This window comes from Amblyomma mixtum, chromosome 3 (genome assembly GCF_055824585.1).
Source record: "Amblyomma mixtum isolate Tamu chromosome 3, ASM5582458v1, whole genome shotgun sequence".
Lineage (NCBI taxonomy): Eukaryota > Metazoa > Arthropoda > Arachnida > Ixodida > Ixodidae > Amblyomma > Amblyomma mixtum.
Window position 1 is genome coordinate 250,704,548 of NC_143014.1, and position 19,030 is coordinate 250,723,577.

At 44.3% G+C, this 19,030-nt stretch overlaps 1 protein-coding gene across 6 annotated transcripts in view; it reads left to right on the top strand.

The window, feature by feature from the left end:
* The window catches only part of LOC149354321 (uncharacterized), an 80,716-nt gene that overhangs the window by 43,272 nt on the left and 18,414 nt on the right, over positions 1–19,030 (top strand). For 4 of the 6 annotated variants that reach the window (XM_089583275.1, XM_089583279.1, XM_089583280.1 and 1 more), the window contains exons 16-21: positions 689–730; positions 2,469–2,611; positions 6,112–6,216; positions 11,639–11,703; positions 13,819–13,987; positions 18,291–18,806. In XM_089583275.1, coding sequence (XP_089439401.1) covers positions 689–730; positions 2,469–2,611; positions 6,112–6,216; positions 11,639–11,703; positions 13,819–13,987; positions 18,291–18,806 — 1,040 coding nt within the window. The remainder of the gene's footprint in view (positions 1–688; positions 731–2,468; positions 2,612–6,111; positions 6,217–11,638; positions 11,704–13,818; positions 13,988–18,290; positions 18,807–19,030) is intronic. The other 2 variants (XM_089583276.1, XM_089583278.1) reach the window with 2 other exon arrangements.

Sequence of the window (19,030 nt, forward strand, 5' to 3'; positions counted from 1 at the left end):
AGCGACCTGTGCCGCCTTCTTTCTACGTTCATAGCCAGCTTTACTTTTTTTTTTTGTCCGCGCTGCGCGCTTTGCCTCATCGCACCAAGGCCGAAAAATTGGCTTCTCCTCGCTCTCTCGAGCATGGTGGTGAAGCAGTCTAAAAAAAAGCGCTGCTTTATCATCTTTGGTATCCACTTGCCTCTAAATGCTGGCCTCGTGATCCTAGACTTCGCATGTGCCGCAATGTCATCATTCCAGAGGAAGTATGTCGCCATGACTAGACATCGTTACTATAGCCGTTTCTTGTAAAAAAATCTTCACTTTAAATGAAAAAAAGATAGTCGTCTATGGACGGCAAAATGGCTCTGCAGTTTCACTTTACTATAGCAGGGCTCTACTGTATTAGACTGTACTGTTCTCTTTGTGGTCACTAAGATAAATGTTTGATTGCTGATAGTTCAAGGCTTCTGCATAACATTTTATAGCTTCCAACATTGCAGTTTGCGCCTCGTCTTTACTGAGACCATTTTGCAGGCAAGTTACTGAGATCTATTGAGCACATGCTGCAGGTAACCACAGAAGTGTGCCCAAGCTGAGGCAGTTAACAGTTGCAGTGTCATGCCCCATCATTTCTTAGGTTTCGTATCAAGAGAAGCTCAGTCCAGTTGCTCACGTATTAATTCTGGACATCCATCATTGTTTGCAGCAATCGATCTAAGACGTGGTGCTCTGCAGAAAAGGGACATGAGTAAGCATTCTTTTGCACTGCTAGCACAAACACTTACTTTGTTTACACCTGTGCAACCATGGTAAAGTTTTTGCATTCATGTTAAATTCACAGTTTCGACATTTTTGTTTCTGCCACTGCTTAAAAGTATTCAGTTAAAAATTCACCTCAGATTTGTGTAAATTCACTGCACCGTGCTTTTTTTTATGTTGTCTACGTTGTTAATCTTTTTCTAGGGGACGTGAGAGGCAGTTCTGTTTTTAGCTGTTTCGATGCCAGAACTATCGGCAGGTGGTGTAATATACTGGATTAGTATCTGACTTTTACAAGGGGCACATAGTACTTGGAAGCGAGTAAGTTGAGTGGGGCAGAGGAGGATGCTTTTCTTGAGTTACTGCAGGTCACAAAAGTGAGGAACCTGGAGTTGGTAAGGGGCCGGGCACCCAGTTCTCTTGTCGCTGCATCAACATAGCCCAGAAGCCAGGGCAACATAGAGGGCTGGGTAAAAATATCTGTGAAATGTGCTGGTTGCTTTGCTTTGTGTGTGCTTGCATCAGCCTCCTTTTACGTATGCATGCCGAAGTGGTGGACTTTTATGTTTTTTGGTTGTGTGTGTGTGTGTGTTTGTGTGTGTTTGTTTTGTGTATGTTGCTGGTGGTGTATTAGGATGTGGCTGTTACCTTGATCAATTGACATCTTGTAAAAGCATGGGAGCAGTCTACAAGAGCCAGGGCTCAGGTGGCGTTTCCTTCTTTTCCTTTTTATTTTTTTTTTTCCGTTAAAATAACGAGTTCTAGTGAAACATTATTTTTAAGCTACCAGGTGACTTGGAGGCCAACTGAAGCGAAATATTGCACCCTGTTAAAGAAGGCTATTCTCTAGTAGCATATCAAGAGAGAGTGCTAAAAACAAGGGGCGGCATTTACAGTTGAAGTGAGTGTGTCAAGGATCGCCTGAACAGAATCGTTTTTCAAACCAAAACTAGAATAAGACAGCTATTGCCAAGCACTGGAAGCAACGGAAAACATTCGAAAGCACTCCACCCCGTAGTTGTGTCGGTTCAGCAACTCAAGCAGCCACTGTTAGGGGGCACATGTTGCCTGTACAGGTGACCACAAAAGTTTTCGGAATACCGAAATCACGAAGGAGATCAATTTCCTCGCTGACTATAAGCACAACCTGGCACTGTGGGGTGCATTGTGCAGGTCACGCTGGGAACTACAAAGCACATGCTTAGGCTGCTTGCTTAGGCTGCCTGGTAGTTAGGCTTTGTTGCAATTTTCATGTCCCGAAAACTTTTTTGGGCACCTGTACTGTGAGTGATAGGAATGCTAGTTGCTTGAATCAGCCACACTGCAAAGAGGCACCTTCAAAGTGACAGCACTTCGTTTCTCGTCGTCGTGAAAACCCTCAATCCCTGATAGCCTGAATCGCTTTGGGACGTTAAAACCCCATGAAACAAACCAAACCAGAGTGAATTATCATTTCAGTTGGCCTTTAAGACCGTCTAGCGGCTTTGATTGAGCAGGCTTTTCTTTTGCCTGCTGGGTTCCTTGCAGTAGCATTATATATGCAGGATTTTTATCTATATAGCATGTAGAGAAAAACGGCCTTGTAGGATTTACTGCTCGGTTGAGCCATGTGCATAATAATGGGAATTTTTGTGTTGTGCATGTCGCTTCTGTCATTCTGATTGGAAAAGGAGTGTGCTTGTTTGTGAATTGGTTTTGCTCAACTGCCATCGTTGGCATCACCCCAGACAAGGGTGGCTCGTCAGAGGGGCCTGCACTGGAGGTGCGGTTCAAGTTGGATGGCGACAAGACTGGGGAGCCCGACAAGAGGGGCCCGAAGGGACTGGCAGCAGGGAAGGAGAGACGTCCAGGCCGCAACGTGGCCATGCAGGTATGACAGCTTCCATAAGAGTGTAGCAGGGAAATGGCTGTAATGAGCAGGAGACCTGTCCTCTGGTGTACTGAGAGAAAAAGCACCTAACAGTGCAGCTGCATGGAAATGACAAGTGCAGCTTAGATGGTGCCAGTGATGGGAGCAATTTGTGGGTTGGTTACAAAAGCACACACTACTTTCCAACCTTTCATTGTACATTATGTATGCCCCAATAACAGAGGAATGCTTCTGACTGGTATGGGCATCGAGCATGTAATCTGGGAGAAGAGTGTGTCTACAGGGCGTATCAGTTGCGCAGTGGCCATGTAGCTAATGCAGGACCTCCCTTGTGATTGTAGGGATGGGGTGGCTGCACTGTTTTGTGTCTCCTGGTTCAGAAATAGTCAGTTTATTTTCTCCTTTCGACTAGTATTTGCAGGTGTGTTGTTTGCTGCCTTATTGTCTCCTTCGGTTTGTTGTATCTGTGCCCCATGTTTGTTTAGACTGCAGTTTATGCCTGGAACTGCGAAGGTAAACTGCAGTCTAAACAAACATGAACGAACAGAAGCAGCAAGCACATGTCAAAGAGCAGGAGATACTAGTAAGGCAGCAAATACACCTGTGGGTACTATTTGAAAGGGGAAAATAAACTGGCTATATTCGAACCGTGTGTGCTAGTTTTGAGCTATTGTGCACGCATGATGAGTTCATATAATTGTCCTGCATCTTCAGGCATCGTGCCACTCAATTAAATGGTGTGCCAGATGGTGCTACACTTGATTCTGATTGATCAGGGTGTGAAGAATTCTTGATTTTCATAGAGGTAGTGTTATATTGATGCTTGCAGTGTGTTGAAACCAAATTATATTCAAATTTTGATTCCCTGATTCTTGGTCTTTTGATTTATTGTATTTGTAGTCTCATCGTTATGAACTAAAGATATTTGTCCACCAAACCTAATTTTATGACACTTTTCCAAAGAAAATAAACATGCGGGCTTGCTAAAGTCAAACAGAATCGGATCATGGCTAGCCCAGTTTGCTAGCTTAAATGTTTACAGCCATGCATGGTCACCAGCCTGAGACTCGTACATGCAGATGTACCGTCTGTTGCAAAAGTATACAGTCCATCGTGCCATTGAAATGAACGCTGGGGTGGATTGTAAACTTTTGCAACTGATGGTACATCCAACCAAGACTATCGTAGCTATCAAGGTGGTGGCTGGAGTGCACAAAGAAATGAAGGAATTGGTTGTCGGGGATTTCTGCAAACATGTCTGGCGCGGAGCTTTACATGATGAAACTAGGACTTCTGTAGCCTGGATAAGCTGCTTCCATGCAGCGGCAGCCGCTTTGCTGACTTATGTAGCCCCATCAGGTGCTATGAACTTTGGTGATGGTGGAAACGTTCTGAAACTTGTTTCCACTGAGGGACAGGCGTCAGAAGATGACTATTTGGATGGCGCCTTAAATTTTTGCTGACAGCTAGCAAAGTGGTGATGCTGTCCACCTCCTGAGGCACAACACCAGAGTTGGTACTGAGTCAGGGATGTCCTCTTCCACTTTCCCAAAGCAATTTGGTCTGCCAAGGAGGAGTAGCAAAAAATGTCATTGCTGTATAGTGTGCATAGCGTGTGCAGTTGCTTGTTCTTGCTTGTGAGCTGCACATAAGCCTAATAACTGACTTATTCACTACAAAACAACTTCCTACTTCATTGGAGACATGTCCATGTTTTCAGTTTTGCAAAAGTTTAGGCATTGGGTTCCAGCCTCATAAGGTTTTTTTTTTGTGTAAACATGGAGGTGAGCACACTGTCATGCTGGGATTTCAGTTGGAGTGATAAGGCTTCCATCTGTCGTTTGGATATTGCGGATTTAAAAGATTACTCTGGACTGATAGCTTAATTCAGTTTCTTTTCTACTTTTGTGTGCGGGTTCTTGATTTTTGTACCCACGGTTTAAAACGTACTGAAAACCTTTTCACCTTACTTTAATTCCAAGCAGTCATGGGCAAGTTGCATGATCACTGCCTGTCTTGCCACGCTGCGAAGGACCCTGTAAAGGTTAGCGTTAACAATAGGTGGCACATCACTGCAGTTGACTGGCTTTGTAAACTCTTATAAAGCTACTTTATGGTGACTAGTCGATAAATAGTTTAGGAAGGAGAGTGCGTACAAGTAAGTAATCAAACTTGTTTTGAATGTATAATGAACCACACAAAATTCACTTCATATTCTGGGAATTGAGTGCCCCAGATAAGGTTTTACAGGGTTGATGCCTTTGTATAGCACTTTTTAATACTGTACTTCATCATGAGCCAATAAGTCAGTGTACACTACAAGTTGCCGACATGGTTGCTGCCTCAGCTGTGGTGGTTGAGGAGAGAAGGCAGGGAGGGTTGAAGGAGAAAGGGGCAAGACCGACATTGATCATGAGGTGATGTCACTCATGTGGTGACCGTGTGTATTTTATATATAAGACCAATGAGTTAAAGGCAGTGGTGCACGGTGCAGCTTGCAAAGGTATTACCACGTGTCTCGTCTAGAGTTGTGTGAAGAGTGGCTGAGCATTGGAAGCATTGCACATGGCACACTTGTAGCATTGCACATGCTTCGTCAGGCGTACTTCTGTAGCTTCCAGTTTGGCAGCAATGCTGAGTTGAGAGAGCCAGCCTTAAGAACTCAGAGGGGACAGTTTGACAAGAGTTGCTTCTTTAGAACAAATACAAGCAGAGAATGTGTGCCCAGAATTGTGCCGAGGGATGATAAGCAGTCTTACTTGCAGCATGTTGGTATTGAAGGCTCGGCAAGCTCACATACACAGGAATGCTAGGTAGGTTGGGCTTGCTGTCTGCCAGTCAATCAAGCTTGGCACACTAAGGGTGCAGTACTTTTCTCGGTATATCTGCCAAGGAAGATGAAACAATGGTGTACAGATGCGGACAAAAGTAAACGGAGCACGGAACTGTCTTTGAATATTTTCCATGCGTCACCAAATCGAAACTTCCAGCAGTGGTATGCGCATGCTGGTAGCGGAGGTTGGTGGGCTTCCTTGTAGACAAACAGCGCTTCTTCATTTCCAATGGAGAAGGCGTGATTGCACTTTGAACGGAATAGCGTGCTCCGTTTACTTATGTCCGCGCCTGTACATGCCAAGACTTAAGAATGGGCCATAGCCAGTAAATGTGCCTGAGTGTACTTGACCATACAAGTGAGCATCAGTGAGCAAAGAGCTGTTGTGATTGATCACTGTTGTATGGCACTGAAGTCTACTTCAGCTGCCATCAAGGGGCACTTGAACACACTGTTGGAGCACCGTCTGGTAACTCTCTAGGTGCTGTTTTTGATTGAAGAGCAGTGCATGTTGTTGAGTGCAAAACCAATGAATTTGGCTCTTCTTCATTGGAGCTGTTGTTTCATGCGCTTTTTTTTTTTTAATTTTGCGTGCATTGCCATTATTGCTGTCAGTGTAAACTTCTTGGCTCCATCCCATCCCTCTGCAAACCATTCCCGTCGTCAGGCCATCTTTCAGCAGCGGGAGCAGCGCAGTGCAAGCCTGGCTGACAGCCATATTGGGCGGAGGGATGCGTCTGCTGATGCTGTGCCAACATCCACTGTGCATAATGTGAGGGGTCACCTTTGTGCCACTACTGTGAAACCACACCTAAACTCGAGGGGAACAAGCCACTGCTTTGAAAAAACAAAGGGAGGGGGGGTGAGGGAATGTGCTACGAGGTCTGCAAGGAGTAGAACAAGCAGGGAGACAACAGACTGGTACTTACATTGACTGTTGAGTGGAAACTTATGGGTAAGCGTGTTCAGTGTGTATGAAACTTGGTGATGCCAACTCAAAATGCCCAAATGTTGTGTATTGTGTAATGTGTATTTAAAGAAAAAAATAGGACAGCAAAATAAGACTCAGCAGGCCCAGTTCTGTATTATGTTTATTACTTTTACTTTTAAACAATGTATGAAAACTTACAAACTGTTGACAGTCTTGCAGCTCAAAAGTTTTTACTTTCTTAGAATTAATGCGTTCTGGTTATTTTTATGTGCTAGTTTAAATCTAACTGATATAATTAGAGGTTGGATTTTTCAGTTCAGGTAAGAAAAGGTATATACAGGTATGCCAGATCCATTTTTCGCAGTTCGATTCTCACTTCTATTACGGATACGGTCAGTGTCATTGAGTTGACAAGCTTGCTGCAGCTAGCTGGCTATTTAGTAGGAGTTGCACTTGGCCGCCGGAGAAAATTATCAAAGTGCAGAGTCCAGGGTCGAGGTGTGATGGTGGTATTATTAGATTAAGCAGCATAGTTATGAGACACTGCTGCTTAAACCAATAAGTCTTGCTTTTAAGCAAAAAGTGGAGCCAGGGCTTTCTGTCTAGTCACCTTCATTTTGGAATAACTACCTGGCTGTGTTGGGGGAGTTTTCTACATTCACTCACTGTGAAAGTAGATAACGCTTCACAAGAACAAAGCTTCTGAATTGAAAGAAAGATAAAGTGATTGCAGCAGAGATTCAGAAATAGCCATGTGGTCTCGAATCACTTAGTTTGTGTGATGACGGCAGTGATTGAAGAGCCACTGAATGGTCGTGGAAGTCAGAACATCACACTTTTTTGAGACGCTTATGCATGGTGTCACGTTGACAATGGCTTCTTGTGGTTACAAACATTATCAGTGTCTTTACATGCTGTGAAAAAAAATTCCGTAAACAAGTAACGGCCCTGATGAGGTGACGACAGTATATGAGCAAAAGGGATTACGCTAGTAGAAGAAGCTTGATGAAGTGGTGGAGCCTCTCAGTATGCACTTGGCGTGTCTTAATTAGCAGGGCAGTACCGCTCTCATCGCTTCTACACTTTGTTAATTCTCTCGTGCAACTGATTGTAACCAGTACTCAATGTCCAGCAAGCTGTGGCGTACCTCTGAAGGATACTGACCGTTTTTCGTTACAGCTGAATTTCAAAAAATGAATTCAGCATTCGTTTAACTTTTTTTTTTCCCGGGTGAAAACCCCAACCTCTAGCTATAAACCGCAAATTTCAGTTAGTAAAGTCTGGTTTCTGGTAAATGTTGTTGCACATGCGTACAATTTGTGATTATAATGGATTCCATGGTATAGTTTTACTCTGACATGATGTTGAGAGGTGCAAGAAATATTTTCAGTTCTAACCAATTTCGTTTTATAGAAAGGTCAGTATAAGTTTCGCAATGAACCACACACTTATAAGATATACAGTAGGCTCCCTTTAAGGCAAACATGACAGGTCCTTTTAAATGCATTTAACTTGTTGGAAACTGAAGTTAGCAGAAGTTTGTTAAACGTTCTTTAGCATTGGAGCACACAGGTGCTCTTGGTTAATTGGGGATGAGACCAGCACAAATGAGGAGGGGCTTTCGAGGAAAACAGATTGAGTACTGTCAGTATTTTAAAGAATCTCAGAGCTCCTGCATTCAAACATTAGTTGTGAGTTTTCAGTCTGTTTTTTTTTTTTCTACATGTTTTCCTTTTGTCACATGTGACATCAGCTATATGTTTGCTGGGGACCACTTTCATGCTGGGGGAAAAACTTGATGTGTTCAAGAGCAGATAGTTTTTGGTTATGCTACATAAGTTTCTATTTGCTGTTACTCTTGCCAGCTGGAAGAGTAGCCTACAGGCCTATTCAGCCACACCCCCAGCTTTCATTGCATTATTGTTGTCTTAGTTGTGTCCCCGTTCCTCGCACAGTGCAACAGTGACATGAACCAATTGGCTGTTGGTGCTGTGGGATACTAGAAAGCGTGACACAAGATTTCGTGTTAACCAATGTGAATGAGTGTAATCGTTTGTGTGCTCCTTTTTTTTCTCTCTCTCTCGTCTATCCATCGGAATAGAACCTGAACGGCTGAGCTTATCAGAGAATTTGGATTACAGGGTTTGCTTGAAAGGGAGTCCACTGTATGTTATACCATTTGACTTGAGTACAAATCGACATCCAAATTGAGAACAGTGGTTTGTTACGTTAAGTTGGTATTACTGCATTATAAGTGCCACAGAACAGACATACATGAAGAGAATGGGGTGATTTCAACAATATGTTCACTATTGTCTGCACTGTGACAGTTGGTAGTGTTGTTTTTCTTCTTTGTGTCATTTGTGGTACAATGCGTACATGTATTAATTATATGGACATCTTTAACATCTCCTAATGAGTTCTTAGTACAGTAAAAGCTCGTTAATTGGAACTTAAGGGTCCGAAAAAAAATTCTCTAGCCAGATACAACTTGAGAAAGAAGTGGCGAATGCCCCTCAAAGGAGCCCCTCCAGCCAGTGGCGTTGACCGACTTTCCCCCTCTCCCCCTTGACTGATCCGCTAACCACGGCTTAATCGGATTAAATATGGAGTCATAAAAATCTATCGATGCCATTGGCTTTGAGGGGCATTTTATTGGACTATAATTATCCAAAAGTTCAAATTATGAAATGACTCCGCAAAAACTATCTAGAAGTGCTTGCATAATGGTAAGTTTTTTTGGTGAAAGACTAGGGAACAGTTACTTGATTTCGAGGTGAGAACAGCCTGGCAGTGACGGTTTTGCACGTTTTCGTCAGTGCTTTATTGCATGCTTACTGTTGGGAGCATCGAAGCAGATCTGCTTCATTAGGTTAGTGCCTCCCACATCCTTCACGATGCAATGCAGTCAAGATGCCCCGCGGCCATCATAAGTGTCCCTGTCTCGTGTGAGGAAGCTTCACCCCACAAACAGTGAACGGCACATGACGAGTGCAGTTTTGGCGTACTTGAAGAACAGAGTGATGTGGAAGGAATAGCGGCACTAAAGCGTCAAGAAAAGGAGGGGAGAAAACACCAGCAACACGCCAGTTGCCGTCCAAAACGGTGTTCTGCTAGGTTAGGTTGGCTGGTCAAGCCACCATCACTGCAGGCGCTCGCTAAGCCCGTAAAAGCGAAACTGAGACTAAGTGGTCGTAGTTCCCGGGAGATGGGGCTGTCCGTTCATCGTGACACCTGCCGTCGCGCGCACATCAGATGAGTGCGGGCAACTCTGCAGCAAGGAGCTCAGGTTTTGAGCAGGCTTATTTTCACCATCTTTTGCCACGCCGGTCATACCTGGACACGGCTTCCCCTCGGCAGTCCGTTCAAATTAAATGATGCGAGACCTGCAGCGTCCATATTAGCAAGCGTCTTGATGCTGTAGACTTGCATGGGTGTTGGCCAGGACCAATCCAGCAGTTCGGATTATTCAGGTTTTCGAATTAACGTGGGTAAAATTAACGAGCTTTTACTGTAATACCCATCTATAGTTCTAGTAAAATAAAGAAGGCTAAGGCAACTGGAACAAGTTTTTATCTTGCTCTTGCCAAGTAGATTTATTCAAAGTACTTTCAAGCTTTTTTTGCATGGGCGCCTATTTGCAAGTCAGTGCTGTGTATTTGTTGTCACTGAGAGCTGCACAGGAAATAGGCTAAGTAGCGCTCGTCATATAGTCACTTGCCATAGCTCTGCCGCTCGCCAGATGATCCTGAGATTTGCAGCAAGCTGAGTCTTGGTGAGACAATGCCTTCATGTGTGCATGGCTTGCCAGTTTTGGCCCTGTCATGCTTGTGAACGAAGTTGCTTTTGACACAATCCTTCTTTTTCGTACGCACTTTAACAAGTGAACACATGGCTTGGCTGTGAACATTCCTTACTTCTGCTTTGCAAACACTTTTCACTCAAACCTCGGCATGCTCCCTGCACACTGTTTTTATCTTAATAATTGTCACTTGGTTGGTTCAAGTTAGGACACTGGTGGCCTGGACTAGTCAGAAACTACAAGGCAGTGTGGTAGTTACGTTGAATGTATGAACAGTGTATGTGCTTATGCGTATATCTTAGCTATTTTTGTATGCAACAGGGGGTAGTAAGAAAAGCATAGCCACTGTGGTTTTATTAGGTCTGCATACATTTTGGCTTCAAATCATCGAGCAAAAGTAGAAGTCTCTCATTTATTGTGATTATATTATTTGTATTTTCTTTCTGGCCACCTGAGAATATGTGACAGTGAAAAATAATTGCATGCATAATGCATGAAGAAGTATGCATTGTGGCTGGAAGAAAAGAAAAAAGCGATACGTAGTGATTGTTGCAAACAAACGGAAAAAACTTTTATTTCTCAACCCCCGACTGTATTTTGCCAAGGTTAGCAGTATCGTAAATTGCGTGATTACTTGCACTATTGCTTTAAATATCTTTGTTTTATTCTGTGTACCGTGAACGATGTTCTCTTCATTTTCTCAGTATATAATGTTGTACCATGCATTCTCATCTACAAATTCAAACTGATCATTGGATTCCTCACTAAGAGTTCATATTGAAATATCGAAACGTTCTCCTTGATTTGAATTCGGAATGGAGTTCGGAAGTTTGCAATGTTTATTTTAATATTTTTAAGCTTCCCATTATCAAAGGAATCTCGGATAGTGCTACAAGGCTTGCATGAGTGCAAGAAACGGTCAAGTAGTGGTGTGATTTTGAGCACCTTGCCAAGGGGCTACTCAAGCCTGCCCCTGCCTGTCATCGCATGGCAAAATGAAGATGCTCGTGCAGAAGTGGGTTGTGTGTGCACAACTGTTGCCTGGCTGTGCAAGATTTCTGTCCAAGATTTCATTTGCTTCCTTGTGCCTTCTCTTCTGCTTTATGGCTGTCCAGTGTGAGCATGCGCACATTTGCGCAAAACCAATATATTTCTGCTGCTTCTCTCGGATTTAAAATTGGATGCTTTTTTCTGCCTACGCTGGTTGCCTGTCTGCTGTGGCATTCGCTGCACGTGTGCCCTTCTGTGTGCCTGTTGCGCTTGCTCAGCGCAACTCATCTGCAGGTGGCCAAAGTGTCTGTTTCAAACTACTCTTTAATTAAATCATGGTTTCAGTTTCTTCTTGCATGTGTGGTTCCACCTATCGCCCTGCCTTGATCATAATCACTGTGAAGAAAGTGTGCAAAAATTCGCTTGTATAACACTAACCTTACTCACCATCCTGTTTCTATGCCGTTGCAGATGCATTCGCGGGGCAACCACAAGCCTGACGAAAAACCTTGGTATCACCAGCCACAGCTGCTTGCGTGAGATTCAACTTTTACTTTTTGTCGTCGTTGCGGGGCAGATTTATTTTACACATGCTTGTGCTCTGCTCTCCTGTCTTGACATTTAGGTTTAGTGGCGTCACTGAGCGAGTAGCACTTTGTCAGACATTGCTTGAACAAATTATTTAGTTAAGCCAGCGTCACCTTTATTAGATGCCTGCAGTGTAGCTTGCATTTTCATTGGAGCCGTGTTGACGTGAGTTCCAGGCAGCTGCCTGGAAATAGTGTTGGATACTATCTGCATCTCCAGTTGCTGGGAAAGTGGAAATAGCAATTCAGAGCTAACGACGCTTAGTGTGTGCTCGATGTATATGTGGCATGTGTAGCAAATTCACTTGCTACGTATGGCATTAGAAAACACGCAGTGAGTTCTTTTCTTTGGTGGTCCAACTGGCAGTATGGCACGTAGATGTAGCACCTAACAACAGACCTCGTAAAGTACAAAGGACATTCTGTTCAGCAAATGCTTTTGCTTATTTCAGCAGGCGTTATTTGCGCTGTAAATTAATATCACATCGCAAAGGTGCATGCAGACATGTGTGTGTGTGTGTTAGACATTCGTAGACGCACATTTTTTTGTAGATTGCATGCAAACCTGCACTAGCTTGCTGCATCAAGCTACTTCATGAAGGACAGCAACACTGCGTAAAAAAGGCACTCGGATGTTGAGCATAACATTACTTAAAGCACGCAAGTGCCATTACTCGCCAAAGGAAGCAATTGCATAAGAGTACACCTGCCATTATAAAATGGCAAAACCCTTGTAACTAAACGTTCAGGAAACTCCTGAAAGATAAAATATTATTATTTTATAGTTTTATCACATTAATGTATGCTATGTTGATGAAATGAATATCAATTAAAGGTCAGCCAGTCGTGGAGAAGTTTATGAAGGTGGCTGAGAGCTTCTGGCACCTTATGAACTGATTTACCATTATGGGGGTGCAGTCTCTGAGGGTATGCCGTGTTGATTTAGGTTGTGAGCTGCAGCCACAGGGTTGCCAGCTGCCGTCCTCGTTGGAGAAGGAAGAATTTAAAATGGATTAGCATCCTGTTTTCAGCTAACGCATGCTATGGTACCAATGCTTACAGAGAAGCAACTTGTGAATGAAGTCCACTCCAGGCATTGTATGGTGACAGAGCAGTGACAGTTAAGCTGGCAGCGAAATTCACGCCTGTCATCACATGCACTAACTGGATCAGCAGACGTGGCAGTTTGCAGTTGCAGTAACTATAAGCAGTCTCATAATGTCTAAGAGCTATGGTGGGATTGCAGCCGATGGCTGGCATAGATCCCACCAGCGCTTTCGTTGCTGCCCCAGCACTTCTCAGGCGCGAGTATATGCTTCAGTTTTGCATTCTCCTATAAAATTCCTGGTGTATTTTTAAAGCTTGGCTCAAGTTGGGTGTGACACACCTTACAGTGACCAGCTGTAATAGTGCATGTGATCTCATCATTCCATCATTTTCCCCATGAGAATTTGTGTTGTGAGCGGAGCACTTGTCCCGTGTCTCGTCTGTTCTTCATTTCTGTTGCTCTGCTTTGAAGCTGTTAGTACTCCTGGTTTTTCGTTCAATGCAGAATTGGTGTACATGTGTCTCGTGCGCCCAGTTTGAGGCTTTTGAACGTGCTGCATGGAGCAAACTCTCATTCTGTAACTTTAGCATGTTCTATACTACCATTTTTCCCGTGCCCAGTAGATAGAGATCCGGGTTTATTTTGAAACATGTGTAGCATGTCCGCAAAAGACATTTACAAATGACTCGTTTAACCTTGCAGTGCTGTCACAGGCAACTTTGTGGCAGAAAACAATCTGTTAACTGTGTCAGTACCTTTTGTGTGCACCAGATAGCACTGTAGTGAGTTGGAACTCTGGCTGAGGATTGTTGGAAGCTTTTTTTCAGTGGTCAGCTTGCGGACTGGTCCTTTTTTTGTTACAAGCACATTAGCAGTTTTTTGAAATTGTCTATCCTCCATCGCCCATTTTTGTTTTTGGATTCGCTGATATGCCAACTGTGTCTCTTTGAGTCTGGGCTCTGACTTAACCTCGTGTGTGGAGCCTGCTTATCTCGAGTGTTCTTTCTCCCCTGCAGCCACAGCATGGCCAGCAGCAGCAGCAGCAGCAGCAGCCGAGGGAACTTCCGCCTTCCCCACCCGACCAATGGGCAGCAGCCCCTGAATGGGCCCACAGCTCCCCTGACCTTCGACCCTGGAGTGGCTCCGATGCCACCTCCACAATCACAGCAGCAGCACTTCGGGCTGGTAGGCATGATTTGATCAGGGGGTTTGTAGTTCTTGTTCCACAGTTATCAAGTTGCTAAGGTTGTGTTGCGTGTTCAGAAGCAGGAGTTTTTTTCTTTAGTGCCTTTGAACACGAAAGAAAAAAAGAAAAGGAACAGATTCGAGGAGTATTTCAAGTCGGTCAGAGCTACTGAACTCATCAAACTTCTGTGTTGAGGGCAAGTGTGAACGTTCTTGTGTTAGAGACCTGCCAGGAAACCTTCCTGATGCAGTTAACATATTGTTTTCTTTATCTGTAATGTGAAAGCATTTGCTAAACAAGAAAAATAGACCAGCATGTTCTATGTGTGCATGCTTTGAAAAGAAAAGTGCTGTATATGCAACCTGTAAAAAGACTAAAATTGTGCAGGGCACTTACTAGACTATTTACATGCTGTGAATGTGAAAGCACACACACAAGGTGTTTGGCTGTGGCGATGGCTTACTGCTCTAATCCAGTGGCCGGGGAAGGTGATCTCTTCGCGCTGCCCATATGGAAGTTGATGAAGACGACGATACCCAAACCCAGCGCACACGACTAGCAGTTTAATGTGCAGGGTGCTGTAATGCAGTGATGTCTTTGTGCCCTAATGAAGTGGCCAGCGAAGCTGATTTGTTCACGCTTTGGGAGAAGTTTTTTCTTTCTTTTCTGATGACGTAAGCAGTGCCGATGATGTCATGAGGTCACATGATTTTTCGGGCAGTCTAGTGTGGACAACAACAAGGCCTGTTTTCCGCCTCATGAGCTATATAATGTTTTCGCATTAATAACTGGACCTCTAAACATTGACTGTTGAGTAATTTGGGTGCCTGAAGTTATGGTGAAGTATTGAAGGTGGAAGTGACTGACTGTTAGTGACTGACTATATGATATATTGTCAGTTTATTTGCGAGAATTTTGCAAACTTTCTGCAGCAAACAGTTTTATACGTCCAAGGTAGCTCGTTTGTCCTCTGTTCATCTAGATCTGACACAAAGGCTGTTGGTCACATGGGTTTTGCAAAGATTCTTTGGCAGCATACTTGGCTTACCAACTGCTAAACTTAGTGTTTTGTAACGAACCTCTGGTGCACCATCCCTGGTGGTCACACCATTTTATAAAATGGGGTTGTAGTATATCGGTAAAGTTGTAGCTCATCAGCAGTGGGAATAACAAAATGCACCAGGATGAAGAGGGATAACACTTTTATGCTGTGGCGTCATTAAAAGCAGTTTACCCAGCTGTCATGCATTCATCAGTGTAATATTGTTCCATATTTGCACTTCAGGGACATGGAACTACAGTGCACACGTCTGCATTTCTTTGCAGCAATTATTAATTTAAAAGTGTATTCTGTGAGATCCAGAATACTACGCTGTCATATAATCATGCAAGGCATAAAGTTACAAGCTGCATTAAATCAGGCTTCATCTTTTCACATCCCTTGTGAGGAAATTTTATTGTGTTTACATAATCCGTGCTTCTCACTTTGGGTAATAAACTTGTCAAGCCCCAGATAAATGATGCAGTTGTGTTCAGTGCTTGTGAATATGGTTCGAGCATGTGCCATGGTGTTCCGGTGATTCCCATCACGTCACCACTATGCTCAGGCATGCTGCTGCCTTGGGGAAAGTGCCGACATCTCTTTCAAGTGCCAGATAAGTGTACAGTGAGCACATAGCTGGTGCCTTTTTTAGTTGCTTTTCTGGGTGCACAAGGAATGTCACATTTCAGTGGATTTTTTTTTTCTAATGCACAACCCTGCAAAAGAAAAAAAAAAAGCAGTACTTAATTATCTTTAAGCAGATAGGGTACCCCTAGCTGTAGTTGCTGCATGGAGTCTGCTAAAGAATTGCCGCTTCTGGCAGCTAGTATTACAAAATTGGGGCCAGGTTATCCTGTTGTGTCCTAATCTCATTTTATAATATTCTACTACAGTTGAACCTTGTTATAACAAAATCGAACGGGCCCGGCGATTAGCTAGTTATAGCCGTAGCTTCGTTTTAGTTCGTGTTGACTGAGCTTCCTTGGGGGATGGTCATTTCTTCGTTATATCCATTATTTCGTTATAAGCCATTTTGTAATACAGTGAACTCTCACTTGAGTGAACTTCGAGAGACCGAAGGAAATAGTTCACTTAACTGAAAGTTCACTAAACTGAATATTCACTAGACTAACATAAGACATGGCATACAGAGTCAAAAGTTTGAAGTGCAATTCAAGGAGCATAAGACATGGCATCCATAGTGTCAAAAGTGTGAAATTTATACATATCACCTTATACAAGGTGCATAGCAGTTAAAACGCTGCCTTTCTCACTTAAAAAATTCAGTAATTTTCTTCTGCACTTGTACATTTAAAGCACAGGAAGTAACAAAACTGTCGAAAGAGTCAATGTTTAGGCTGAACGGAGCCGATGAAAAACACACACCACGTGAGTCGTTTGTGTGGACACGCGGAAGCGACGAGACCGGAAAGAAAAAAGCGATGTTCACGACTAGCTGATCGGAAAAGAACAGGCACACCACGTGGTTTGTGGTGTGACACATTGCCGCGTTGCTTCGGCGGCGCTGTAAACGCCAGCGATGTTATTTTGTTCATTGCCTCTGAGATCACTTACACGTTTTACTATTAATCTCGGAGGCCATGCCTCCTTGCCGTTTTTCTTCCGCACCGCCGCTTTGCCCCATGGGCGCTGTAGCACGAGCGACGTTACACTGCCGCAGAAGCGGCGGTTCGATGAGGGCGGGCATCGGTTGCGCCTGCAGTGGAGGGCTCAAAACTTCATTGAACTGATCGGAAAAATAAGCCTGGGTCCTCTGAGCAAGTTCGTTAAACTGAAATATTCACTATTCCGAAATTCGTTTAAGTGAAACATTTGTGCATAGAATCTATAAGAAAACTGCCGGGGATTTTTAAAAAGTTCGTTATTCTGAAATATTCGATAAACCGGCGTTCGTACAACTGAGAGTTTACTGTAACGAGGTTCGACTGTAGGTACTCTGTAAATGTGAGATGGTCCGCTTTTCAGTAACTGACTCATGGCCTGTGACCTATAAATACATGTGCACAATGGATGGGTTCAGTAACAAAATTTAAATCATTCTCACAAGATTGACGTCTTTACTTTCTTTGCTTCTTCAGGCTTCATAGTGTGTTTATGTTAGTTTAATATAATAGACAAAGGAACCTGTGAGGGGCTACCACTCAGCAGAAGCATGCTAACATTCGCATGAATGGTCTAGAACTCCGTTAGTATAGCCAGGGAAACACAGAAGTTGTGAAATATTCAAACAGAGTTTGAATCATTGAAAATGGTTGATAGCAGCCCTAATTTGAGTTTACCAACGGTCAATTTGACCATCATGACAGTGCACATCATATGGGGGCGATTTCAGTTGCTACTGTAATAAGCTATAGATACGAGACTGCCAGTAGGCACCAACATCTATGCCTTTATGAGGCATACACTCTCATTCCATGGTGAGCCGGTGGGTGACTGAGCAGTAGTTAGCAGTGGCTCTGAATTTTTGGGCAAGTTTACTGTTGGATATCGGCACCTTGTGAGTTGCATGTCAGAAATCACTTGGCTATTATCTCCAGTGCTGCAGGGCACCCACTGGTTTTCCAATGGATGGAAGCTTTCCCCTGCTCTGGTGCTCGTCTTTGTAGAGGCGAAATGTTTGGGAAATTGTTCTGCGACTTTGTGGAGTGGTAAGAGACCTGTTTGCCAAGCATTTCACACAAAATCAAACACCTTTTCCGCGCATTTCATCCCATGGCAAACCCCTTGTGCCCTGGCTCTCTTCGGCTAAGTGGCCCTTGGGCCATAAAAATGAATCATCTTTAGTATTCCTGTGATACTGACCAAAATGTGCAACCTGCTGGCTCTGAAAGTGCAGGCGGCATAAAAAAAATGCTAGCGATTGCATACTTCAGCCTTGGGCTATTGTAACCAAGTAGAAAAAGAGTAACCTCGTGGGTAATAATGATTGTGGTAGTAATGTGTTGTGGTGTAGGTGGCACTCTGTCATGTGCAGGACCTCCATCTGCTTGCATCAGTAATGCCAAAACATGTCTTTGTGTGCGACTGCATGATTTTTTTTATTTGCTGCTCATTTTTGCCACAGCTGCTGTGCCATTTTTCACGATTTAACAGCATAGGCTAGGACAGTGCTGTGTTGGGCCCGTCTGGTGTACAACAGAACAGCCTGGGATGCACACCTCTCAGGTTGAGCTGTTCATTCTAGTCCCTGCTTGTGCTGCTGCCAGGGCAGCCACTGAGCAGTGCTCCTTTGTCCCCAGCAGCAGATTGAAGGGGGTGGCCAGCAGGCAGCTGGCCAGCAGAACCTGTCCTTTGTGCCCGGTGGGCTGGCAGGCCTGGCTGCACCTGCTGTGGGGCCATCCTACCTGTGGAACTACTATATGCCCCAGCCCATGGCTACACCAGGGGCCCCTCAGCCTCCACCCCTGCTGTACTTGGGCACTGGCCAGTCAATGGCCAGCCACCAGCTGGAAAACCTACTGCGCCAGCAGCAGCAACAGCAGCAGCAGCAGCAGCTGCAGCAACAACAGCAGCTTCAGCAGCAGCAGCAACAGCTGCAGCAACAACAACAGCTGCAGCAGCAGCAGCAGTTGCAGCAGCAGCAGCAGTTGCAGCAGCTGCAGGAGCTGCAGGAGCAGCAGCAGCTGCAGGAGCAGCAGGCCAGTCTGGAATCCAACAATGTGGCGAGTGGCCCAGACCTCTTCCAGGGCAACTCGGTCTCAGCCATGGCTGCACCATCTTCACAGCCCCCATGGGCGCCACCGCACATGATGGAGGTGGGCACACCTAATTACGCAGTGCTCATGGGGGTTTCAGTCCTCTGAAAGAGTTCGACCCCCTGTGGGATGGAAATCAAAAGCACTGGCACATTCATTCAACGGCTGATGCATTCTGCTCCTCTGTAGGGAAGCTGTAGGCTAGACTTGTGGCCACGGAGACTGCATTTTGGTGGCGGTGAAAAGTGAAAATACTAGGGGTGTGCGGATACTCAAATTATGGT